The sequence below is a fragment of the Lichenostomus cassidix genome, chromosome 14 (genome assembly GCF_008360975.1).
Source record: "Lichenostomus cassidix isolate B80296 chromosome 14, HeHo_3.0, whole genome shotgun sequence".
Classification (NCBI taxonomy): Eukaryota; Metazoa; Chordata; class Aves; order Passeriformes; family Meliphagidae; genus Lichenostomus; species Lichenostomus cassidix.
The window spans coordinates 1,695,339-1,720,608 of record NC_139495.1 but is presented as its reverse complement, the minus strand read 5'-3'; the positions used below and the strand labels follow the sequence as shown (position 1 = coordinate 1,720,608).

The window sequence follows — 25,270 nt, the reverse complement described above, 5'->3', positions numbered from 1 at the left end:
TGCAGCCGGCGCGCTGATTTGCATAAGGGGCGTGGCCAGGCGGTGGGGCAGTGCCGCCCGCCCGCCGCCTCAGAGCTCCGCTCCGCCGGCCGGAGCCGCTGCCAGCCGGGGGTCCCGCCGAGGGTCCCGCCGAGGGTCCCGCCGCCCGCCCGGGCCCGGCTGGATGCCACCCGCCGCCGTTCCGGCTCCCTGTTCCGGCTGCCTCTTTCGGCTCCTCTGTGCTTTTTCCGCCGCAAATCGTCCGGGGGCTTCACCGCCGCGCGGTCCTGGCGGGGACCCCCCGACGGTGGGGATGTGTTTTGTGCTCCAGCGTGCAGACGCGATCCCGGTTTTCTAGCGGGGAGCCGGGCGGCGGGTGCGGGATGGAGCCGCGGGGAGGCTTTTCCGAGCGCCGCGGAGCGGGGATGCCGCGGGGAAGGGGCGCGGAGCGGCAGCGGCTCCGGGGCGGCCGAGCGGTGCTCTGGGACCGCCGCTTATTTTAAACCTCTTTTTTAAGGGATTTTTGGGGCGGTTTTAGGGTGTGCGGCAGGGAGGTGAAGCTCCTGGTGTGTCCCCGCAGCCCATCCCCGGTGCCCCCGGGCCGCCGTGCGCTCCCGCAGCCCCGAGCGCGTCGCTTCGTCCCCGCTCTCTCCAGCGGGCGAGTAAGGCAGGAAAGCGGGGAATTGCCGGGGAAAAGCGACACGAGAGCCTCCGTGTCCCCTCGGCCGACTCTCCTCTCCTCTCTGCCCGCAGCCTTCCCGCGGCAGGCTCGGTCCCGAGCACCGGGAAGCGCCCGGGAGGTCCCGGCCGGAGGAGGATGCGGCAGCTCGGGGTGAGCCTTTGGATGGGGAAACAAGGGAGGGTGACCCCCGATAAAGCCCCCTCCAGCTTCAGTTGCCTCTCTCCAAGCGAGCCCTGCTTTTGCAGCGTTTATTTGGAGCATTTGATTCTAATTATCCGCGGAATTCAGCCTTCTAATTGCGACTGGGGGGGAGCTGAGGGCGGAATAAAAGCAACTCCCCAAATTCCAGTTTTATCCGCTGCTTCCCCTTCGAAAAATAGGGGATCACATATAAGACTGACACGGGAAAAAAAATAGAAATTGGGATTCAAGCATTCCAGCTTTTAAAAAGTACCAGGAACGTGGCGGGTTTTTGTTTAATTACTGCGATGTGTAATAAATAAACCGTATGCTTTGAATTTAAATGTGTTTAAATGTTCCTGAACATCCGTCTGCCTTCTGTGTGAAAATTCATTTATTCTCTCAAATTGCAAAGAAGAATTTAATTTTATTTTTAAAAGAAGTCTCTAATTTTTCCGGCTTTCAGCTGGTTGCAGTTACTTCCCGATAAAGTTATTTGAAATACAATTTCCAAAGAGTCTTAAAAAATTATTTGAAGGCTCAAGGCGAACTAAATCTGTTGAATTTGCCAATGAGGAATAATTGAAATTTTCTTCTAAAACTTAATGAGATTGGGGATGAGTTTCTGTTTCCCTGGGCTGTGGATTGGTGACTTTGCAGTGCTGTTGGACACTGGGGAAAATCTTTTTTTCCCTCTCCTGTGACACATAATTAATGTATATTCCTATCAATCCTGACTCGTTGGGCAATTTACCTCGACTCACAGAATTGCAGTGTTTCATCTCTTTTAGCCACGGCTGAGTCCAAGCAATAATCACTATTTTTAGTCCATCTTTCCCAGTCCAGCCTCTCCTGCGGAGCACCTTCCTCGGAAGATCCCAACCTCAGTGCGTGACTGAGGCTGGGAAGGGATTTGTGGGATGCTCAGAGTTTTGGAGGTAGGAATGGAAACAAGAACCCCTTTTTTCTGCTCCCTGCCTTCAACTCCAAAGATCCCTGCAAAAGAAGCCCCCAAGGACAGCAGGAATTAGAGACGTTGGTTTTCTTCCCTGCTTGCTGCTGCCATCCAGGGCTCCCCAGCCCTGCCTGAGGCAGGGAATTGCATTTCCCAGCCCTCAGGCTTGAATTCCTCTTTGTCCAGCGCAGGTAGAAGGAGGAACACGGCTTTGGGCAGCTCTCTAATTGCAGAGATGGGCACAGGGAAGAGGCCGTGCCCGGGAGAGGAGCAGGGAACGTGTCCTGCTGCACGTCCGGCTTTGTGATCCTGCACGAAGCATTCGGCCTTTCTGTGTCAGCTCTCAGCGGATGGAGCAGCATTCCCCGGCCTCCCGCACCGAGCACGCAGGGACAGGAGCGAGCCGGAGCACCTGGAAAAGCTCGGTAGCTCCGGTTTCCTGAGCAGCTCGCTCATCCATGAAATGGAATGAGATAATGCTGAGGGAACAAGTGGGTTCAAGTGGGGCCGTTTGTCCTGCGGGGTCTCGCGGTCGAGTTTTGTATGACAAAGGATCAGGGATGTTTGCCCAGGGATGGGCAAAGGCCGGAGCTGCAGGGCAGGATCCCACAGCATGTGTCATCTGGCCCGACTCAGGCTGCTGCAGGGCAGGCCCTGACATCAGGATTCCCGGGAAAAGGGTGCAGATCCGGGAGGGAAGAAGCGAGGTTCCTGTTGCCCAGCAGAGCCTTTAGGAGTGCATCCAGGTGGGATATGTTTAGAGAGGATTTGGTGGAACAGATCCAGCTGTTCCTGACGCAGCGGGCACGGCAGAGGTTGATATTTGGAATATTGCTTCATTTTCTGACGTGGCCTCCAATAAAGTTCCTGGCCAGCTCAGGCAGTGTTTCTGGGAATCAGGCAGTAAATACAAGGTCTGTGTGCCTGGCTCCAGCACATTCTCACTTGGGAATGCTCAGCATCCCTGTGGGATGGAGGCAGCTTGACCTCCTACCCTGGTTCCTCAGTTCCACACCCATTCCCCATGCAGGAATAGGAGTGAGTGTGCATTGGCTTCAGAGCAGGCAGAGCCCTGCTCGTGCCAGGAGGGGAAAATTTCCTTTCCAGCAGCAGACAGGGAAGGCATTTTCAGGGGATGAGAGCACAGGGAATCTCTGGACACCACAGATGTGCTCTGGGATGCACACACAGATCTTGTTACTCCCAAAGGTGGGCTCCATCCTTCACCTGATCAAGGGGGAAAGTATCCAAAGTTAGCCTCCTTTGACCTGCCAGCAGATTGGACATGGGAATTCCAAGGAGCAAACAGAAAGAGCCTGATGGGGGAATTCAAACCAAGCCCTGACCAGATAAATCCATGTGTGAATTACACATTAAATGTCAGGTGAGATGCTGGCAAAGGATCTCCCCCTGCACAGCACAGGCTGGATGGCATATTTTCAAAATTATGGAGATTATTAGGATTAATTCTGAATGTTGTGATTATTAATTGTTTGTCCTACAGTACCACTTAGGGATCCCCTCTTCTGTATCAGCATCTCCTCCTTATCCTGCACAACTACAGGAGAAAAGTAATTCTTCCTCTAAAAATCCTTCAATCCTGCTAACCGTGGAATCACAGAGCTGATTTCCACAGGGAAAGATCAGGGATTTTAACAGAAAAATTATTACTGCTGGAAAAGAAATTGCCCAACAGAAAGAAGCTCCCGAATTCTTTGTGAGATCCCCACATCTCCTCCAGCAAGCACAGCTGAGTGCTCGCTGTGTGCCTGCATTCTCCATCCCTGAATGTATGTTTTCTTCCCAGGAGCCCCACACGTCCCTGCTGCCTCCCAACCTCCTGATTTCCCCGCGCATTCCCTTTCTCTGCTCCCTTTCAACCCAATTCCTGGCAGCCAGAGGGGCGAAAGGCCAGCCCTGAATGAACACAGGGTAATTTAGGGTGCCAGGGCCGGCGGGGCTGAGGTGCTGCTGGGGACAGCTGCTGGGTGCTGTGACAGTAAAGGCTTGTTCCCCTGGCACTGTCGCAGCTGTTTGGAACACAGCAAAATAGGGGACGTGGCGTTGGGCGGTTTGGTGAATGAAGATGAGCATCAATGATGCCCCTGCCCGCCTGGCATTCATGAATTGCCTTCCCCCTTGAAAGGCTCAAGCCCTCGCTGTTCAATACCTTGTCTGAGTTATGTGCTCGGGGTTTGCGCTGCTTTCTTCGCTGGTGTCTCGCTTGTGAAGTCGCCACGTGGAAATAAAAGTTGATAAATGGGGAAGGGAGCAGAAAAACCAGCACAGGTGATGGGCCCCACGAAGGGATTCACAGAATCACCAAATAGTCTGGGTTGGGAGGAACACACAAAGATTCTCGAGTCACATTTGGGACAGAAAAGACGTCATTTGGTGTCCTAATCAACTGTTTTTTCTTTCTAGCTTGAATCATCTTCCAGGAAAGCCAGGAAAGGCTTCTACTGCCTGTTATGTGAATTGAGTCCTTTTTTAGCAATGACATAATTCAGTTTTCAGCTTAAGATCTGCAGTTTGTCCTGTTAAAAGGCACTCCTGACACACGATGTCCCCCAGCTTGGTGCCACCACCCCAACCTGTGCATGTGGCAGATCTCAGAGCGACCCTCGGCAATGAAAACCGACCCAGCTCAGCCTTCCCTTCCCAGCCCAAATTATTCCTCCCTTCTTGCTAAATCTTTAGCCTAAACCCTCTGCCTTTCCCTCAGTGATTTCCTCAGTTATCCAGTTTGTTTTACAGACATCCCAACTGAACGTGGAGTTTGCTGTAAAAGACCCCACAAAGGAAACCATCAGCTCCCATCTATTGAAATTTTCCTTGCCAAACCTTGTGGCCGATCCAACGGGAGAGCAAAACTGCAGTATTCCAGTGGCCTTTAACAAACAGCTGATTTTTCCTTCCCTACACAATGCACCATTATGTGGGATTTTTTTTTTTCCTAAGGAGAACAATGCGAGCAGCAGTGATGGGAAACTGGAAAAACAAAAGGGGCATTTAGAAGGGACTGGTTTAGAGGCTGCAAAGTGTTGAATAATGTTACACCTGATAGCAGACACTTTCTCAGCGACCAGCACGGAGGTGTTTACTAAGGGGATACTCAGTGTATGTTTATGCTCATCAGTGACTGATGAGGATAAAGTGGTTTTATCAAAGCGGTTTTGCTCAAAAATACTATTTATGACCTCCATGCAGCCAAGCGTTGGACGCCTGTAAATTATATGAAGTAAAAATCACGGCAGCATCCCAAGCAGTGAATTTAGATGGGATTTTAGGAGGAAATCCTTCCTGGAAGGGTGGTGAGGATGTGCCTCAGATTCCCAGAGAAGCTGCATCTATTCCATCCCTGGAAATGTCCAGGGCCAGGCTGGACAGGGCTTGGAGCAACCTGGGATAATAGAATGTGTCAGGGGTGGAACTGGATGAGCTTTAAGGTCCCTCCCAACCCAAACCATTCTGGGATTCCTTAAGGAAAGCCTGAGGAATTTAATTTAAAACGATGCCCAGTCCAAGCCCTGCCAGGCAGTGTCACCTGGAGGTGACACAGGAACACATCCAGCTGGGGTTGGGATGTCTCAGAAAAGGACACTCCACATTCTCCTAGGCAGCTGCTCCAGGGCCCTGCCACCTCCATGGAAACAAGCTTTCCCTTAAATTGAGGTGGAATTTGTTGTGTTACTCGGTGATGAACACAGTTGGTCCGAGCATGGTGCTGATAATGATTGTGGAGTCAATCCCTGCATGAGCCATTTGATGGACTCAACCACCCTTCCAAATCAGGATATTCTCCAATTTGGATTGTTTTATCTTAGGATATGACTCTTCATCCTGCCACTGAGCATCACCAAACAGAGCCTGGCATCATCTCTGCCATCCCTGAGGATATTTCCATGGATTTTATGTATTTCTTCTCCTCTCCCCTTCCCCGGCCAGCCCAGCTCTCTCAGCCTCAGCACAGCGCTGCTCCGCACCCCTCACCCTTCTTTCCTTTCCTTTTGCTCATTAAACTTTGCACTCTCTCCCCGCTTTGCAGATAATTCTTTCCGTTTTCCCCCGTTTCTCCCCGGTTTTCCCCCATTTCTCCCCGTTTTTCCCCCGTTTCTCGCCGTTTTCCCGGCTTCTCCCCGTCTTTCCCCGTCTCCCCCGTGTCCCCCCACGGCCCGCCCGGCCGGGCCGCACATGCTCGCTGTGCCCGACATGGCGGCGCCGGTTCGCGGACGAGTCCCCCCGTTTTCCCCCGATTTTCCCCGTTCCTCCCCGTTTTTCCCGGTTTCTCGCCGCTTTCCCCCCGTGTCCCCTCACGGCCCGCCCCGCCGCGCCGCACATGCTCGCTGTGCCCGACATGGCGGCGCCCAGTGAGGGGCTGCGCCAGCGCCGCCCGGGCCCGGAGCGAGCGGCCGGAGCGGCTCCCGGTGAATCCCCCTCGGGATCCCCCGGTCCCCCCGCGCTGCGGGTCGGTGCCGCTGCCCCTCCGCTCCCCCCGGGCACCTTCTGGCTGACCCGCATCGTGCTGCTGCGCTCCATTGCCTTCGTGTACTGTGAGTGCCCCGCGGTGTCCCGCGTGGGTGAGCGGGGAGAGCAGCCTGCAGCGGCCGCAGCTGTGCCGGGAGGGATAGGAGAATATCGGGGAAATGTTCTTCCCCCGGAGCGTGCTGGCACTGCCCAGGCTGCCCAGGGAATGGGGACATTGCCGAGGTTGCCACAGCTCCAGGCACAGGGGATGTGCAAGAGCAGGAGCTGGGCTGGATTATCCCTGTGATTCCCTCCCAGTTCAGGATATTCCAGGGTTAATATCATCCTTGTGGATATTATTAATATCCACATATTCTTATACAGCTGTATATAGTGTACATAAATGTATATAGTGTATATATATGCTATATATATACACTATATATATACTATATATAGCCTATAGCGTGTATATATAGTGTATATAAATATACTTAGTATATATAGTATAGATAGTATAGATAGTATATATAGTATATAGTATATATACTATATATATAGTATATATACTAACTATACTATATATATAGTATACATAGTATATATATACTATATATAGTATATATATACTAACTATACTATATATATAGTATACATAGTATATATATACTAAATGTATATATAGTATATAGTAAAATATATATTATACTATATTTACTATATATACTATCTATACTATATATACAATCTATACTATATATACTATATAGTGTATATATACTATATATATGCATATAGTATATATATACACTATATACACATATATATGCATGTATATATACACACATATGTATACACTATATGCATATAGTGTGTATATATATATATACTATAGCATATAGTGTATATATATATAAGATATTATTAATATCAGCGTATTCCATGATTCTCTGGTTCTCCACTCCCACTTTCCTGGTGGATTGAGGACCCTGTGGCTGATGCCACGATGGGGTTGGTGATGTTGGAAGCTGATGGAGCTGGAAGAAGTTCCCTCACACCTCTCAGCAGGGCTGCTTGGAGCTGCTCATCCTTTTCCTTCTAGTTGTGAGCTCCCAGTGCAAGAGAGGAACTCTGTCTCATGCAGCAGCAACGCTGGAGGGGGAGATGACCTCCCTGGGTACCAACACAACCTTAAAACAATCCCCAGCAAAAGCATTTTGCAGCCTCTGCCGTGCTCGTTTGCCTCTCTTTGGCACTGAGCTGTGCACAGAGCCCACTGGTGCTCCACTTGAAAATATTTACAGTGAAACCAAAACTGACAAGTAACACACTTCGGTACAAATTCTAAACTTGCCCCAGATTTGTCCGCAGAATCGTTAGAATTTGTAGCCTGCCAGCCTGCTTGGATTATTTTGCATCAAAACCATGCAGGAGTTGTAGTTTCGCATGGTTTTGACACGTGCTCTGGTTCTAGTTTGGTTTCAGCTCTCAGTGAAATGCGAGGTTATGACTCTTTCAGTCAAAATGAAAGCGATTCCGATATTCCCCCGTGTGTAAATCCAGGCTGCTGAGTTTCCCGTGGCTCAGTTTGCAGTTTCCCTTATGAAAAACTGATTAGTGTTCTCTGCTGTGCCTTCGGTGGAGGCTGCTGCTTCCTGACGGTGGATTTGGGGTGATAAATGTGCCACATCTGGGAGCAAAGCGCTGTTGGGGGGTGGGAAGGGAGCAGCAGGGGTGGGAATTGGTAGAATTCGAAGGTGTGGGACCTTGTGGTGAGTGGGACACCTGGGCCAACGAGGTGGGGAACAAGGATCTGATTGGGGGCAGGTGAGTTACAGGTGCAAGTGATTGGAACTGATGGGCTGCAGGAGAAAAGGAGGCTGGGAGGGCTTGGGCTAGAGGGTGAAGCTGAGGCTGCAGGCTGGTGAGTAGATGTGGGAGGATTAAAAAAGAGGGGAAATTCTGTGTGGTGCTTTTTCAAGCGGGAGAGAGGAGTGGGAACACCCAGGGAGGAGACCCCAAAATGCTTCTGTAGGGCAGAGGGAGGAAGCCTTTTGGAGAGTGGGGTCTCAGAGGGAGGGTTGTGGGTACTGGAGCTGCAAGGATCAGGGCAGGAGGATAATTGTGTCCCTTGTGGAGGGAAGAGCTGCAGGAGAGGAGAAGTTCACCTGCTTGTTGTGCAACTCGTGCTTGGCTGCCCTCAGCTTAGGGAGTTCTGCTGCTGCTTTGGGGTGAGGCTGAGCCAAGTGACCCCAAGCCAGGAACCTGGGCCTGGCTGGAGACAGGTTCAGCTCCTCCTGAGAGCTGTGCTGACACTCAGGGCAGGAGAAGTGCCCCATGAGCTACAAGCCAAGCATTTTTGGGCTGGCAGCTCCTTGGTGTGTGAGCTGGAGAGGCTCAGAGCAGATTCCCTCCGACACAGCCCTGCGATGCTCCAGAGGGAAGGTGGGCTGCCTTTTGATCTCTGCGTTTACAAACAGCAGAAAACAACTTTGTGCCTCTGCGCCAAGCTGCTCGTGCAGCTTTTTTTCCTGGAGATGGAAGCGTTTACTGTGACAGCTGATTTTTTTCTCCCAGACGCGGCGATTCCGCGCGCCGAGCCTCAGACTCGCCGAGGAGACGGTTGATGCCGTTGTGACAGTTTGACATTCCTCAGTCGTGGGATGTTGTTCCCCCTTCTTTCGTTTCACCCTGCTCTGTGTAACCCTTTCCTCACTGCTGGGTTAAGCAGCAGAGCCTTTGGGGGGAATGAGGTGTGGGGGAAGCAGGAATTCTCCAGTCCCTGGGGATTGGAGCTCCTCAGGTAGCTCAGGGATTCTTCCTCCTCCTGGGTGGGAAAAGAGGGGTGGGAGAGCGAAGGACTCTGAGGATGGGATGGAGAGAAACACGATTTGGGGTGTGCAGTGTCCCCAAGGTACGATTTGGGTGGTTGTCACCTCCTCCCTGCTCCCCACCCTGTCCCCATTGCTTGGTGCTTTCCCTGAGGATCTTCCCGTGTGGAAGGAGAACAGGCAGAGCAGGGCAGGTGTGAAGTGTCCCTCTGTGTGGCCTTCCTTCTCCCCCACCCCTTCTGCTTATAACAACTCTCCCCTTCTTTGTGGTTTTTTTTTTTTTTTTTTTTTCCTTTTTTTGGAGGGGTTTTCCAGAAGCAGGCAGAGCCTGGGAAGTCCCTGGCAGAGCAGCTGCAGTGTGAGAGAGGCAGGTTGGAGATGGGAGGTGGGAGAGGATCTGAGGCTTTGGGGAGGTCAGAGACCAAACCCACCTGCTGCTGGCAGGAGTGGGAAGGGAGGGAAGGTGGATCCAGCTGAAAGGGCTCTGTGAGGTTTGATCTTTGCAGCTCTGGGCTGGCATTCCATCCCTATAAATAGTCTTTCCATGTTTCCTGATGGCTTCTTCAGGTCCTGCAAGGCCACAGCTAGGTCACCCCAAAGCTTCTCTTCTCCAGGCTGAGCATCTCCCAGCCTTTCCTCCCAGCAGAGCTGCTCCATCCCTCTGATAGTCCTGCTGCCTCCTCTGGCCTGGCTGCAGCAGCTCCAGCTCCTTCCTGGGCTGGAACTCTGGAGCAGCTCTGCAGGTGAGGTCTCACCTGAGAGGGGCAGAGGTTTGGACAAATGCCAGCTGGAGATGTGCAGCTTTTCCATCCTGGCCTTGCACTGTGTGTTCCTTGTGACAGGGATTGGTTTTTTGGCAACACAGAAATGCTCTGAGTTCCTGTTGCAAGTGCTCTTACAGGTAAATAGCTGCTCCCAAAGCTCTTGACAGCAAATGTGCATTATTTGCTCCCTTCACCCTCCTTCTAAATCATTTTTTAAGTGCCCTTTTTGGGTGATTACTATCATCAGATTCCAGCTGTAGAAATTTGAGTAATTAGATACCACCCTCCCCAGTCTCAGCCAGGCTCTGTGGAGAGCTTTGAAATAAAAGCTATTATTTAAATCCAGTTTATCTTCCTTCTCCTTATGTATTGTTTCATCGTATTTGCTTTCCCCAGAGCCAGAGCTACGGGAGGTTCATTGCTCCTTCTTCCTAAATCTGAAATCTAAAGCCCTCTCGGGGGGTTTGGCTTCCTGTAGGCTCCTGGCTCTCCCCGGTGTCCTTCCTCCTCTCTTTCTCTGCCATCTCCCCTGCTTTCCCTTCCCTCAGCTTTATTCAGAGGCTCCTGTTAGATTTCAGCCTGCCTAGCCAGGATTAGAGAACATCTTCAGGCACTTTTTCTCCCCTGGAAGGTTTTATTCCAGCTCAGTTCTCGTTAGCAAGGCTCTGCAGCACCAGCAGTGTGTCAGTGCTGGGTCCTCTGAATAGCTGCATCCCCCTGGAATGGGAAAAACATTCTCTTCTCCTCTCCTGTTTTCCATCTGCCACTCTGCTCCTTGCCCAGAGCTGCTCTGGAGCAGAGGGATCTTCCCTCCAGCTGCAGACTGGGCTGGTTTTGAACAAACCCAAAGGGAAGCTTTTTCTGTTTCCACACCTTTTCCAACCAGCAGGCAGTGGGGGAGAGAAACACTTCAAAACCACCCCAAAGGCTTCAGCTTGGCTGGGGAAAGGGAAGAAAACAAGAAAAGGTGTTAAGAACAGAGGACTTTGTTGTGTGTTTTTTGTGGGCTTCACCCTTTGCTCAGTGCTCTGGTGGTGTTGCTTCTGTGTTGCAAAACTTTGCAGGGGAATTCATCACTTGAGAACTCGTTTGATTCATTCCTCTGGTAATAAGGAAAATACCAGGAATATTCTGCTCTTTCTTCTTTCTACTAGTACAACCTCAGCTGGCAGCATGCAGCACTGTTCCAATGCCTTGTAGGGTCAAAGGGGTACTTGATAAACTGCTCCAGGCAGATTTTGTGTGTGTGCAAAATGTAGTTTGGGTTTTCAGGCAAAGCTCTGTGCTCTCGGTTCAGTTTTTCTTGTGGTTTGGGCATTAAGGAAAAGTTAAGACTTCTTTTAACAGGCCAGGGGGAAGAGAGAAAAAGCCATATGACCGGAAAGTTTTGGATTTCACATCTTTAAATCTTTTCCTGAGCATGAAGAATGGGATTCTCTCATTCTCCCACCATGACAGGCTGAGCCTGGACTGGGGGAAAGGAGCTGAGGTGACAGGGAAATATGGGAATCCTTTAGGGTGGGGCTGCCTGGGTGGTGTTATTGGTACCATGTGGGGCTGAGCAAGGAACACGCTGGGTTTGGGGGCAGAGAGGAGGCTGGGAGGGCAGGGAGGAGGGGGAGCTGATGGAAAAGTACAGTGAGCACCTTGTGAGGTGAGGCTCAGGGGGGAAGGAAGGTCTATTAGCAGGCGCTGCTCATTTGCATGTATTATGTAAAGCTGTGCTGGCAGCAGGGAGAGCAGCGCCGTGCTCCCATGTGAGCTGTCAAAGTGGGAGGGAGACCTGGAGCTGCTCCATCCCTGCCAGCTGAACGCTCTGAGGAGTGGAAAATCCAGCTGGAAGGGAGCACACCAACCTGGGCTGAATGCTCCCCAATCCTGGAGTTGTCCATAAAAAGTGCAGGGTGGGAAGGGTGGTGGGGTTGGTGCCAGGGCTGGACTCTTGGAGGGGTATGAACTGCCAGGAAAAAGCTCCAGGGGCAAGGAGAAGTGGTTCAGTGTCCCCCAAGCCCCACAGAGGGGTGATTGTGCCAGGTGATGCCCAAGGTGGAAGCAACTGGTTTGAGCTGGAGGGAGTGGGAGATGCAGAGTGGAAAATCCCCAACACGAGGCCACGGGGAGAGAAGTTCCAGAACAGGATTAGGGAAGAGGAAGAAGCAAAGGCTTTGGGGAAAAGGGACTTTTTACCCCCCATGACCGAGCCAAGGTCAAAGGGAAGGTTCCTGGAGAAAGGAGCAGGGTCTGTCACACTGAATTTAAGGATCCAGTTTCTCCAGGGGTTCAGGGGGAGGAAGCAACAACGAGCTGCTAAATAACTTCCCTCCTTCCCTCCCTGGATCTGGGTATCTCCTGTGCTGCTGGAATCCTTTGCAGGTTGTGTCTTTACTTTCAGCTCTTCCCTGCTGAAACCTCTTGGAGATGGAGCTAGGAGAGCAGGGAGGGATGGATGACTGGAAATGGGAGGTGATGAGCACTTCAGAGGAGCTCCAAAAGCTGCTGGAGATGGGTGGAGAGGGAGTTTGGAGTCATGGGGACACACTGAGCGTGGGGAGTGTCCAGGAGAGGGAGCTGATCCGGGGTGGTGATGCTGAAAATGGTGGTAAAAACTGAGACACAGACACCACAGTGTAGGAAAAAGGGAATTATTTTGGTTTAACAGGATCCCAGGTGCACCACGATGAAAAGAGAGTGACAATATCACGTGTATACAATTTATGGACTTCACCAATTAGCATACCTATCTAAAATTCCCCAATTAGAAACCTAACAGATGAAGTAATTGCCCCCTTATTCTAATTACCTCTCCCCAAAAAGGTTACAACTTAGTTTACAAAACCACGTCCCAGTGATGAGGCTCTGTTCAAGGTTGGTGCTTCATCTTCTTGAGATTGTGGAGATTATTTTGTCTTCTCCAAAGAATTCTGAGCTAGGCTAGAATATAAGAATTATAAACATGTGGGGCTAAGATACAGGGAGTAATGGTACAGGAATAGGGAAGGATAGAAGGTATATATAAAGAGGGTATAAAAATATAATGAAAAAGGACAAAAAACCCATCAGGCATCAATGGAGCTCTGGGATGCTGTGCAGGTGGAACAGTGGGATTTGCTCTGGCTGAGGTGAATCCTCCCAAAATCAGGATTGCTGCTGGGGTTTGATGGGAATGGTGATGTGTGAAATCCCAGCAGTGGGAAATTAATGTCCTGGGAGAAAAAACCCCTGTGGAACCCAAGCTGGGCCATCCAAAAATGTGCATTTCATGGCAACTCCAACCCAGTGTTTGCCATGCAGGGTTCTGTCTGCACAGTGTGTACTTTGCTGGAATTGCTGCCGTTTGTTTTTCCTAATTTACCCTTTCCTTGTTTGTCCTGCAGACCGTGCAGGGGTCTAATTTAGACTTTTTTTTTTAAGCAAAAACCTGCTCAGCATTTATGGGTTGAGGCAGCAATTCTGGAGCGTTTAGAGGTGAATTTGATTAGCACTTTTGGAAAACCGTGCAGCAAATTGCAGTGCTAATCGAGGGAAATCAAGCCGTGGAGTTTTAAGGCAGAACTGGCCTTTGGTTTTGTTTTTTTTTAAAGCCAAAAGTTAAGATATTAAGCTGTCTGAAGCTCAGAAGAACTATATTTCTGCTGGTTTCGTGTCAGGCTTTCTAATCACAGAGTTGTGCTGAAATGAGTGTTGGTAGAAAAATATGAATAAAGTAGAAAATACTTAATTTGTGCTGCAGAACTGATCCTGTAGCATGTGGCTTATGGAAGCATTATGGAGCTTTTCTTATGTCCATAACTGAGTAAAATAATTGAAGAAAAATGTCTTTTTATTTGTAAAATCATTCACTTTGGATAAAAGCTGGATGGGAAGAGACACAACCAGTTAACTCCCAACCTCGTTGTGTCTCCCTGGGGTTCAGGATCTGCTGGAATCCAAGGAACTCCCAGTGACCTCTGCAGTGTGCTGGATGATGCCTTGCAGTGGGTTTGAAACGAGAGTGAAATCCCTGGATGTGTGCAGAGAGCTGGGGGAGTGTTAAATGGATTAAGTGGAACCCACTCGAGACTTTTGCCTGGGCAATGTTGGATTCCCTGGGGCTGCAGGCTTGGGAGAAAATGGGAATTTGGGCTCTGGTTTCCCCCAGTGAGACACACCAGCTGAAGGCCAGAATTGTTGTTTGCAGAATGCCAGCATTGAGATAAGGGAGGAAACAGATTTGATCATTAACCCAGGAGGGTTAGGGGGGAACAAATTGGGTTTTTTGCCAGAGCTCTGCTGTTGCTGCTGTTTGGACAATGTTTGAAAGATGGGGAAATTAGTGGATGCAGCCTAATCAGGAAATGTTAGCCTTCATTTTTTTCTTTTTTCTTTTTTCTTTTCCCTGAGACATGGAGCTTGCTGGAGTTACAAACTGCAAATTGGTAACTGCAGGAGATGCCTAAAATATGAGATAATGCCTAAAAACTGCCCAACTTTTCTCTGCAGGGCATCGAATGCTAGGTCTGTAATCTGTAATTAAATTGCTGATGTGCTGGTAAAAAAAGCATCTGGCTGCTCTAAGATTGCCCAGGGCAGGGGCAGAGGCACTATAAATTGCCCTCTCCTCTGCAGTGCCATGGAGGAGCTTTAGGGGATGGACAGAAAATGGGAATAACTCTGACAGAGCAGGGCTGAGCCTCCTCTGGGTTAGAGTTTTTTCAATTGCAGGGAGTTTTTCCCAGAAGTGGAGTTTGCCTGGAGCAGGTGGACATCCCTTCTGGCTGTGCAGGAGGGAATTCTCCCAAAAAAGGCTCTGGTGTGAAGGAGAGACAGAATTTATAGAACTCCTCTGCCTTGTGGTTCATAGAAACCATAGAATCATGGAATCCTGGAATGGTTTGGGTTGGAAGAAACCTTAAAGATCACGGCAGGGAACCTTCTGCTGGAGCACTGTTGGGGATTTGGGATAAATTTGGGAATAAATTCCTTCCAAGAACCACTTGTACAACTCTGGGATCAAAACAAATCCCTCATGCTGGATGATTCCTAACCCGATTTTCCTTGTTTTCCTGCAGTGGTGGCCTTCCTGGTGGCATTGCAGCAGAACAAGCAGCTGATTGGGGACAAGGGGCTGCTGCCCTGCAAGCTCTACCTGCAGGACATCCAGAAGTACTTCAAGGGCAGGATTGGCCTGGAGGCTCTGAGCTATGCCCCCAGCATCATCTGGTTCCTGGGCTGGTCACACATGGACACCACCCTGGATCTGCTGGCCCTGGCAGGGCTGGCAGTGGCAGCCTTTGTGGTGGTGACAGGCTGTGCCAACATGGTCCTCATGGCCCTGCTGTGGCTGCTCTACCTCTCCCTGGTCAACGTGGGACAGATCTGGTGGGTTCTCCATCCCTCTGCTTTGCTTTGGCCTTTGTCTTGGTGGATTTTCCTGTTCCTTTTGGGATTGCTCCTCACCTGGTTATCCAGGGAGGAGTGGAGATAAGGACAGCACTGGGCAGAGATGAGTTCTGGGCATGTCCCACCCTGTCCTACCTGATTCCTGGTGGGTTCTCCATCCCTCTGCTTTGTTTTTCCCTTCATCTTGGTGGATTTTCCTATTCCTTTTGGGTTTGCTCCTCACTGGATTATCAATGGAGGAGTGGAGATAAGGACAGGAATGAGTTCTGGGCATGTCCCACCCTGTCCTGCCTGATTCCTGCTGTCCTCTGGAAATTCAGGTTGGATTTTCCTGGTCCTTGTGGCTCCTTTCCCACTGAGGTTATTCCAGAACGTTCCATGCTGTGTTACCCCAGCTGTGCAGTGCTTTCCCTCGTGGCTGATGCAAGGGAATTCCCTCAATAATTATTCCCTCAATAATTACTTTTAGGGTGGTTGCTCAGTTGTCAGCTCTGTCCAGAAGAGAGCTGGAATTCAGTATTTCAGAATAAGCCCAGCAAGCTTGTGGGGGAGGGAAAAAGCAGAAACCCTGACTCTGTAAATCCCCCTTGCTGTGGTGCAAAAATGAAGGATTTGGGTTTTCCTCGCTCTTGTGAAAGTCCCAGATATATTGGTTGAAAGGGGATGTGCTCTCAAAACCCCAAATTTCATCAGAGCACCTGCTGAGATGCCTCTCTGCCTACAGCTGAGGCAATTTGGGACCCATGGGGAGGGAAAAGGTGCTCTGGGATGTTCTTCCCAAATCTCCTGGCTCTACAACCCCCAGCAGAGCACCTTTTCTCAGTGGCTTTAGTTTGGAGGATTTGCAGTGCTGTCCCATTCATTCCCATCCCACTGCAGCTGGAATGTCAGTGGGTGAAGGAGAACAGCTCTGAAAAGCTCCATTCTCTGATATCTTAGCTCAGCATGAACTGAAAACTCTGAAACCAAGCCACAGGCTTGGAAAATTAACCTGCTGGATGGTTTTCCATTGCCTGTTTGCAGGTCATTCCAGAATTTCTTGTCTGTTTTCTCGATGTTTTGTGTGAAAGGGCAAGAATTGGAGCATCCTCCTGCTCTGGTTTCCAGGGATACAGGAGCTTGTTCTGTGCAGCAGCAAAATCTGGGTGTGATCCTTGACTTTTTTCTGTTTGGAGAGGGGAAAAAAATAAATCCCAGCATCTTCCCCCTGCAGCTGCCAAGGGTTTGGAGCTGAGAGCTGGAGCTGCAGTGACTCCAGGGCTGGAGGTTTGAGCTGTTAATTTCCAGGGGTAATTAAGACAGGAGCATGACAGGCTTTCTTCATTAGTGCTCCCAGCTCTCTGGGGTGCTCTGTGTGCTGTGGCTGTAGAGCTGTAAGAGCTTTATTTTTTAAAAAAAGTACCTAGGATGTGTTTTCCATGTCTCTGGGCAGTGTGGGCTGTGCTGATCCTCTGCTCCCACTTTTCCTCTGGAGGTTTTCCCCAAATAATTCCAGGTGAGCTCCCAGAGGCTGTCTTGTCACCTTTTTTTTTAATAAGGAAGAGGCAAAGGGTGGTGCAAATGTCCAAATTGCTCTTCCTGAGCAGGGTGGAAGCTCGTGGGGGAGTTTTGGGTCTCCTTCCAGCTCTAGGACAATGCTCTGCCTGGCAGGAATACCTGCAGTTTGCCTTCTGTGCCTGTTGGGGTTGAGAGGAATTGCCTCTTGATATTTAAGATAAGCCTGGGTTGGGTTTGGTTTAATTTTTTTTGTTGGTTTTTTCCCCTCCTTTGCTCCTTGAAATCTGGGGGGTGGAATTTAGCCTGGTGCTCCTGGTGTACAATAAAAACACCCCAAGGGGTTGGCTTGGGATCTTCTGGGAAAGGGGAGAGAGAAAAAGGGGGATTGGAGATGCTGCTTTGACTTCTCTCTTCTTAATATTCCATATTGACCAGGAAATGAGGTGATTCCTGTGAGGGGAAAAAGAATCCAAGCAGCTCAGCTCACTCAGCTGGGATCCCATTTTCCATCAGATCCCCTGGAATGGCCAAAGCCAGATTATTCTGGAATACACAGAATTCCCTGGAGGGAGAGCTGCTGGCTGCTCCCAGGGCAGGGAAACCAGGGGAAGAGCAAAGCAGGAATTTTCAAAATCAGCTCTCCCTGTGCTTCAGGGATTGGGGTGGAAAGGGAGGAGCTCAGAGCACCCAAAATCAGGTGGGTGGATGGCAGCATTGGCTTTGTAATTCAAGCTGGCTTTAAAATTCAGGCTTTTAAAGTTAAGTTTTTCAAATTCCCTTTCCCCACGGCTTTGGAGGTTGGGTTAGATGGGCAATTGTTTGTTTAACTCTCAATTTGGGGCAGATGGAGAGGTTTTGGTGAGTTCTGTTGCTTCTCCAAAGCACCTGCAGAGGAGCACAGATCCCCTAGAGCAGGGCAGGACAGTGCCAGGCATTCCTGACCAGAGTGATGAGGTGTCTGAAACGAGGCAGAAATTCCTCCTGGGGCCACAACATTTGGAATGATTTGGAATTAACTATTTGTCCAAATAATTATTTCAATAATTTTAATAATTATCCAAACAAATGATGTGGAAATAATTGGAATAATTAGAATAATCGGAATAATTTGGAATTCTTGCAGCATCTTGCTGTCCCTATTCCCACCGTGGACTCTCCCCATCCCCAAAATCTCTGCTGAGCTGGCCTGGCAAGGCAGCTCAGGCAAGATCCAGCGTGATAAGCAGGAATAGAGCTCCCTTCTTCAGGCCAGTGAGGGACAATTTATTCCTTTTATCGCCTGGTTTTTTTCGGCCCATTTGAATTTTAAATGTCCCTATTTGTTTTGGGCTGCAGTCCCCAGCCCCCGGGCGCTGCTGAAGGAGCAATTCTTTCAACTGCTGCCCAGCTGGCTTGGGCTCAGCCAGGGGAAAGCTTCAGAAGAGCAAAGTGTGTCCTTTGAAGGGCAGAATGAACTCCCTGGCTCCACCTGGCAGCCTGGGAATGCTCCCTGGGTTTGGGGACAGTGGGGACAGGGACTGGCTGAGAGCTTGGGAAATCAAAACCCGCAGGAAAATCGCTCCTGGGAGGTTTTTGGAGTGGGGTTTGGAGGGTAAGGAGGGCTTTGGTAACCTGAAATCTGGGGAAATTTGTCCCCCCTGGCTTTGGGGGTTTGTTGTGCTCAGCTCTGGACAGTCTGAATTAAGATGCACTTTGGTGGTTCTCTAAACGAGGTGAGCTTGAGGAGGAGTTAATTCATTTTGGGAAATGTGGGGTCAAGATTCCTAGTGCTTTCCAGCTTGGAATTTGGCAGTTTTTGTGCTTTCTGGGTGCTCAGACTGAACCTGGATGTGTTTGGGGTCAGGTTTGTGATGCCATGTGATGGTGTCACACTGTCACACTGCCATCAGAAGCTCACTGTGGCTGCCTTTAAAGATTGGTTTTTTATTTTATTTTTTTTTTCCTAGCTGCCACTTTGACCTTGAACGTTGTGGAGGAATTAATTCATTTTGGGAAATGTGGGGTTGAGATTCCCAGTGCTTTCCAGCTTGGAATTTGGCAGTTTTTGTCCTTCTAGGTGCAATATTTCCCAAAAAGAGCTGTGGGTTTGCCCAGACTGAACCTGGGTGTGTTTGGGGTCAAGTTTGTGACACCACGTGATGGTGTCACACTCCCATCAGAAGCTCAGTGTAGCTGCCTTTAAAGATTGGTTTTTTATTTTATTTTTTTTCTTTTTTTTCCCAGCTGCCACTTTGAGCTTGAACCTTGTGGGGGAATTAATTCATTTTGGGAAATGTGGGGTCGAGATTCCCAGTGCTTTCCACCTTGGAATTTGGCAGTTTTTGTCCTTCTAGGTGCAATATTTCCCAAAAAGAGCTGTGGGTTTGCCCAGACTGAACCTGGGTGAGTTTGGGGTCAGGTTTGTGACACCATGTGATGGTGTCACACTCCCATCAGAAGCTCACTGTGGCTGCCTTTCAAGACTGACTTTTTATTTTATTTTTTTTTTTTTTCCCCCAGCTGCCACTTTGAACTTTTTCCTTTTGAAGTAGGAGACTGTCAAGAATCTCCAAATCTGCCAAGGCAAAGGAATATTTAATATCTGACCCGTTGGGTGAAGCACTGAATCATTACGTTTGTTTTAACCTTGAATATTCCTGTCGTTTCTGCAAGTTGTGCAGTAGTAAAATAGGAGTAAAATTGTGCAAATTGTGCAAATAGGAGTAAAATTTCTGCAAATTGTGCAGTAGTAAAATAGGAGTAAAATGATAGTAGCCAAGTGCTCCCACTTTGAGTAGAGCAGAAGCTGTTTGAAGGTATTTAAAAAGATTTTGGTGGGAATTCCTGAAACTCCAACATCCATTTTGCAGCCTGCAGCTCCACAGCTTCCATAAATGTCTTTGCCTCTCTCCCCCCTCAATATTCCTATATAAATATTCCATTTAAACAAGGATATGGGAAAAGCTGCAAAAAATCCTCATTGCAGGTGACCCCAGAAAACCTCCATTTGTGGTTCCATTCTGTGTGATTTCTGCTGGAATTCCTGTTATTTGGAGATGAGAATTGTCCAAGGCAGGAGAGAATTCCAGCAGAACTGAAACCATTTCTGTCCCAGAATCACCAATACACTTCCAAAGGGACTCAGAAATTCTGGAATAAATTCACTTTTATCCCCCAGTAAGGTGTCTCCAGGGAGCTATTACATTTTCTTACAGAAACAAACTTTTCAGCTCCTCTGCCACTGATCTGCTGTTGTTTCCTCTCTGCCCCCAGCATTTCCAATTTGAATCTGAAAACCCTTCCTTTCCCAAATCTCGTTGCCTATTGTCGGAGAGCACAGATTTTTTTTTTAAAAAAGCTGCAATTGTGGTTTTAAACCCCGTTACCTTTTTTTCTTTCATGAGTAATATTCTGGTTGAATTACAAGAGCTCAGGGGAGCAGGTTAAACAAGCCAATAAATAAAATGTTGTAGCACGAGGCGCCTATAGGGATTTTTTTTTGGTGTGTTCTTCCCTCATGGAAATGGTGGTGCAGCTACTGCCAGCAGGGATTTAGGGTCAAAAACCAAGGAATATGAACTAGAGCTTGTGTGCCCTTTGAAGCCCCAAAAACTGCTGTTGCTCCAGCCCAGAGGTGAGGAGATGCCTCAGTGTTTCTGCCCCCAAAATTCCTGCTGCTTTTCCACCTTCAGCTGGTGGAAGAGAACAGCTTGAGGCTTTTGTGGGAAAGGATTTCTTGGGAGGACAAGTCTCCAGCAGGTTGGGGAGGCTTGGCTCTGAGGCAGGTGGTTTAATTGCAATTAAATGCTTGTCCTGAGAAGCTCATCTGTGACACAGAGAGGAAGGCTGGTGTGTCATGAGGGGTTTGTGGCTCTTTAAAAAGCACTTGGGATTGAGTCAGGGTGAGCTCCAGGAGCTGCTGGGGGCTCAGGAGATGCTCTGGGGGTGTTTTCCCTCTCCAGCAAGGTGTTTGTGGCCATTCAGTGAAACTCTTCCCGTGTTTTTTTTCCTCTCATTTTCTACACCTTTGGATTTTTGTCTGCAGTGATCCAGCCCAGTAAAGGTTGGAATATCCCTGTCCAGCCCAGCAGATGAGAAAATCCCTCTCTGAGCTCCCAGCAGCTCAGATACCTGCAGGAGGGTCAGAGCATCCCCACTGGAGCTGTGCAGGGTTTTTAAGCAGTTTGGATAATTCAGGAAGACTTTTTTTCCAGACACTGAAAAACCAGGAGCAGTGTGAGGAGAGAACAGGACCCTAGGTGTCCTGGGTTTGCTCAGAAGTTCTCTGGGATCCCTGCACAGGCAGCAGTGGATGTGTCAGCAGTGCTCAGCACAGTGACCTTGGCAGTGCTTTCCCATCAGTCTCTATCCTGCTTTTCCAGCCTGGCTGGAATAGAATACAGGAAATAATACAGCCTTGTGCTGTAATTCCTAACTGAGAGCAGCTTTTCTGTTCAAGTTGCAGGTGGGAGCAGAAATTCACACTGTGCCTGAGTCCAGTGTGCAATTTTGTGTGTTAGAAAAGAAATATCTTAAGATTTTAGCTCAATCTCATTAAGCAGCATCACCTCGATGCTGTGCTAAATTGGGGGTTTTCAAGACCTGGCAAATGATCCTTGGCACAGAACCCTTTTGATTTGCCAAAATATCCCAATGAGAACAAATACAAGAGTTAGAATATCTTCCTCCTTGATCTGCCCTTGGCAGGGAAGCTCAGGAATCTCTTTGTTATCGTGGCTCACAGCCTCTCATCCCTTCTGCTCTCCCCAGCAAGGAAAGATTATCCCTGGAGCTGCAGCATCTCAGGGGGTCATCCTTCCTGTCCAGGAAGCTGCTTTTTGGCACTTCCTCCCTGCCCAAAGAGAGGGAATGGATCGTTTTCAAAGGATGCTGTGCTGGAGATGAGACATTAATGAAAATAAAGATGAATTCCATGTGACACCATTGCCTGGCAGTGCAACTGGGAGCTAAGGAGCTAATGAGAACCACGTTTGGGGTTCCAGTGGGGTGGTGGCTGCTGGCAGGGGTGAAGCAGGGGGTGTTTTACCCCCCAGGCTGGGCTAGGAGCAGGGCTGGGGCAGTGCCAGCTGCTCACCTGGAATTTGGGCTGGATGGGCAGGAGGAGGAGATGCATGGCTGGGATGGATCCTGGAGACAAGGTGTGAGGTGAATGCAGTGGGGAATCACAGCCTGCAGGGCCCAACCCTGGAGAGATTAATTAATGAATGCAATTAATTCTTTTTTTCAGTTGAGGAATCACTGCCATCCTGTTTTCCTGGCATTTCACCTGCAGAAATTTCACCTGCAGAACCTTCCTGCTGGTGCAGCAGTGCTCAGGAGCTCATTGCCACTTGTTCTAGGTGCTGAACTGTGTCCACAACCCACAGCCCTTGGCTTGTCAGATTTTCCTCTTAAACCTCACTTGGGCTAGGCAGGATTTAATCAGAATTTAATCAGAATTTCACCCAGGAGCTGCTGGGGGCTCAGGAGATGCTCAGGGGGTGTTTTCCCTCTCCAGCAAGGTGTTAGTGGTTGTACAATGTTGGATTCCCTGTGGGAGGAGAGAAAGCCCAGGCTTTAGAAGGAAAAAGTAACAATATGGATTTTTGCTGGTGGTTTCTATTGCTGACCAAACAGAGAAATAATTAACAAATTCAGGCTTTTGGTTAAGACTTGTTAAAGGAATCGTGGGGAGTGATTAGTGAAAAGAAATAAGTTGCCATCCAGCTTTTCCTTGGTCAGTGAGGTGAGACTGAAAGCTCTGAACACAACCAGAAATCCAGCTTTTGAGTTTAAGAATTTCAAGTTTCATTGCTGTTGCTCCAGCCCAGAGGTGAGGAGATGCCTCAGTGTTTCTGCCCCCAAAATTCCTGCTGGTTTTCCACCTTCAGCTGGTGGAAGAGAGCAGCTTGAGGCTTTTGTGGGAAAGGATTTCTTGGGAGGACAAGTCTCCAGCAGGTTGGGGAGGCTTGGCTCTGAGGCAGGTGGTTTAATTGGAGTTAAATTAATTCCAATTAATTTACTTACACCCAGTGAAACCAAAACCATAGTAAATATCACTTTTCTTTTGTAGAGCTCTGGGATTGGTAACGTTCCATACTGGTTTGGGAAGAGCCAGAATCACACTCCTGCAATGCTGGGAAATTCTGGCTCTGGAGAGGCTCAAGAGGGAATATTCTCTTCCTCCTGGAAGGAAAAAAAAAACCATAATAACTGAGGACATGATGGACTGAGGACATCACTGATAGGACATGATGTGGGGATGAGGCAATAACACCATGGTGGGATTCTGGGTAGAAAAGCTTTTCCTCCTCCTGAAGCAAAACCATCATCCCACGTGCTTTGCATGCAGGAAAAAAGGGAATTCTCTGGAAAAGGTGGTGTTTTGTGCTGGGTGGGTTTGGGAACTCCTGGTCCCTGGAATTTCCTGAGTGTCCTCAAATCCCTGCCAGCAGGGAATGTTTTCCTCAGTGATAATGAGGTTCAAAGCATGTTTTGCTGTCAGTTTTTACTTCCCAGGAATATAGTGGAACTAGAATTAATCAGCATGCCGAGGTGGTGAAAACAATTTGATGATTTTTGGTGATTCCCAGCTGATTTTTTTTTTTTTTTTGGTGATTCCCAGCTGATCTGGGCTAAGTGGGACACAGAGTTTAGCTCCCCTGCCAAGTCATGCCTAAAAATTCTGTCTCTCCCAGCAGGAAACAGCCATGACATCACCTTTTCAGTTGATTTAGACAACCCACGTGGAATATTCTTGGAATCAGCAGGATTTCTGGGTTGGACGATGTTCACTGCACATCAAAAGTTCTGCTGGTGAAATTTGCCCCAAACCTGCAAAATCAAATCCATGTTTTTTCCTTGCTGTTGGGAATGCTTCAAATGCTAAGGGTAGTAGAGGGGGAAAAAAAAAAAGCCAATTTTTTGGAATAAATACTTCTGCTAACTCCTTACGAGCACCTTGACAAGGAAATCTGGTAATGAAAGTCTGAAATCTGTAGGAATTGGGTCCCTGCCCTGCTTGTCCCTATTAAAAAAAAAACCCCAAAAAATCCCTGCAAGAATTCCTGCTGCTCCCATGCCTTTGGAGTCGTCCATTGGGTTGGCTTTCCTTGGCATTTGTCTGGCAGGCTTTTTGGGAGGAATAAATCCACAAGTGTTCTGCTGTCATCACATGACAAGTCCAGGAGGCTGGATTGATGTAATCAGCAGCAGACACACGTCAGAGAACTTCATGTGGTTCAGGGGAAAATAGGATATTTGATGAATTCCTGGCTGGGGGTGTGTGTGTCTGTGTGTGTTTGGAACGAGCCTCAGGGGGTTCTTCACTTCTGCCAAAAAATAGGAATAATTCCTCCAAGTTGGGGTTGGAGGGTGGTGAGGAGCAGGGGAGTGGATTTCTCTTTGTGAAAAAATCTCTTTGTAAAAAAAAAAAAAATTACAAAATCACTTGTAATTTAAAAAAAATAAATTTTCAAAAACTCAATTGTAAAAAAAAAATCGATTGTGATTGATAAAATGACAAATCAGCCTACGAATTTCCGAGTGTTTGCTTCCCCCGTCGGTAAATCTGGAGGAAATCGTTGTTAAAAGTGGTGCAAAATATTGGTTTTGAAACCCATCAAACTGCGTGTGAGAATAAAATTAACACACTTCATCAGGATGTTTGCAGTGGTAGCAAATCCTGAAACTCTTTAAAACCTGGGGTGTTCTTAAGTTTTGGTGGTTTTTGGGTTTTTTTTTGGTTTTTGGGGTTTTTTTTTGGTTTTTTTTGGGTTTTTTGGTTAGTTTAATATGCTGCAGATACAAATAATAAAGGCCTGATGTGGGATTGAAGCCAGGCTGGGAACAAACTCCAGGTGAAGAACAGCAGCTTCAAAACTTGCTGAACTTGAGGATTAAAAGTCAGTTTTAATCAGAATTGGTCATCCGACACAAAATCACTGTGGTGTAGTTCAGGTGAAAGGGAAAAAAAAAAATTCCCTCGAGTTTCTCAACCCCAATTTTAATGATTTTTGCCTTTTCTTCATTTTTGTTTTGCAGGTATTCCTTTGGTAAGTGACTAAAACTGAGCCAAAAGCTGCTGTAATCATTTATTGATCCATTTGTGAGTATGTTGCTTTTCCAGCTTGTTTGCTCTTCCTGTGCCATGTTGAAATTTGGATTTTTATTTGTTTCAATTAAGGGTGTTTTTGTGAAGTTTCTATTTTTGTTAAGCTTTGGATTATCTTTCCCTGCATTTCTTTCTGCCCTTAAAGGAAGGGAATTCTGTAAATTGAGGCTGAGGAGGGTTGGTGGAAGAGTTGGGGAAATTCCAGCAGAATTGTTTGGATTCTGTTTAACATGGAGGGAATGAAGGACATTCCTGGGAGGAAATCTGTTCCTCCCAAATTCCCTTTCCACAGGTGATTTGGATATTAGGAACCTCTTATTCCCATCATAGTATTTTTCCTGGGATGAGGTGTAGAATTTTCCCCCTCAGAGGTCAGGATATGCTTTGTCCAGATTGGTTTTTTGTTGTTTTTTTTTTGTTGGTTGTTTTGGTTTTGTTTTTGGG

At 48.4% G+C, this 25,270-nt stretch overlaps 1 protein-coding gene and 2 long non-coding RNA genes across 3 annotated transcripts; all 3 read left to right on the top strand.

The window, feature by feature from the left end:
* Positions 1–58: 58 nt before the first annotated feature.
* On the top strand, positions 59–1,209 carry LOC146430594 (uncharacterized). The gene is made up of 2 exons (XR_014855040.1): positions 59–286; positions 733–1,209. It is a non-coding gene; the product is annotated as an uncharacterized LOC146430594 (long non-coding RNA).
* A 259-nt stretch (positions 1,210–1,468) lies between these two features.
* LOC146430593 (uncharacterized) lies at positions 1,469–2,709 on the top strand. Its single transcript, XR_014855041.1, has 2 exons — positions 1,469–1,779; positions 1,988–2,709. It is a non-coding gene; the product is annotated as an uncharacterized LOC146430593 (long non-coding RNA).
* Positions 2,710–6,090: 3,381 nt separating this feature from the next.
* On the top strand, positions 6,091–18,253 carry LOC146430592 (lipase maturation factor 1-like). The gene is made up of 2 exons (XM_085074377.1): positions 6,091–6,376; positions 14,907–18,253. Exons 1-2 carry the CDS (start codon positions 6,136–6,138, stop codon positions 15,320–15,322), a joined length of 657 nt encoding a protein of 218 aa, XP_084930503.1. The 5' UTR covers positions 6,091–6,135; the 3' UTR covers positions 15,323–18,253.
* Positions 18,254–25,270: the final 7,017 nt, after the last annotated feature.

What these genes read in the sequence shown, in the direction of transcription:
- LOC146430592 (XM_085074377.1), top strand. Translation starts at nt 6,136, where the DNA reads ATGCTCGCTGTGCCCGACATGGCGGCGCCCAGTGAGGGGCTGCGCCAG. An exon ending in CCCCGCGGTGTCCCGCGTGG is followed by an intron (nt 6,377 to 14,906) that starts GTGAGCGGGGAG and finishes GTTTTCCTGCAG; the next exon opens with TGGTGGCCTTCCTGGTGGCA.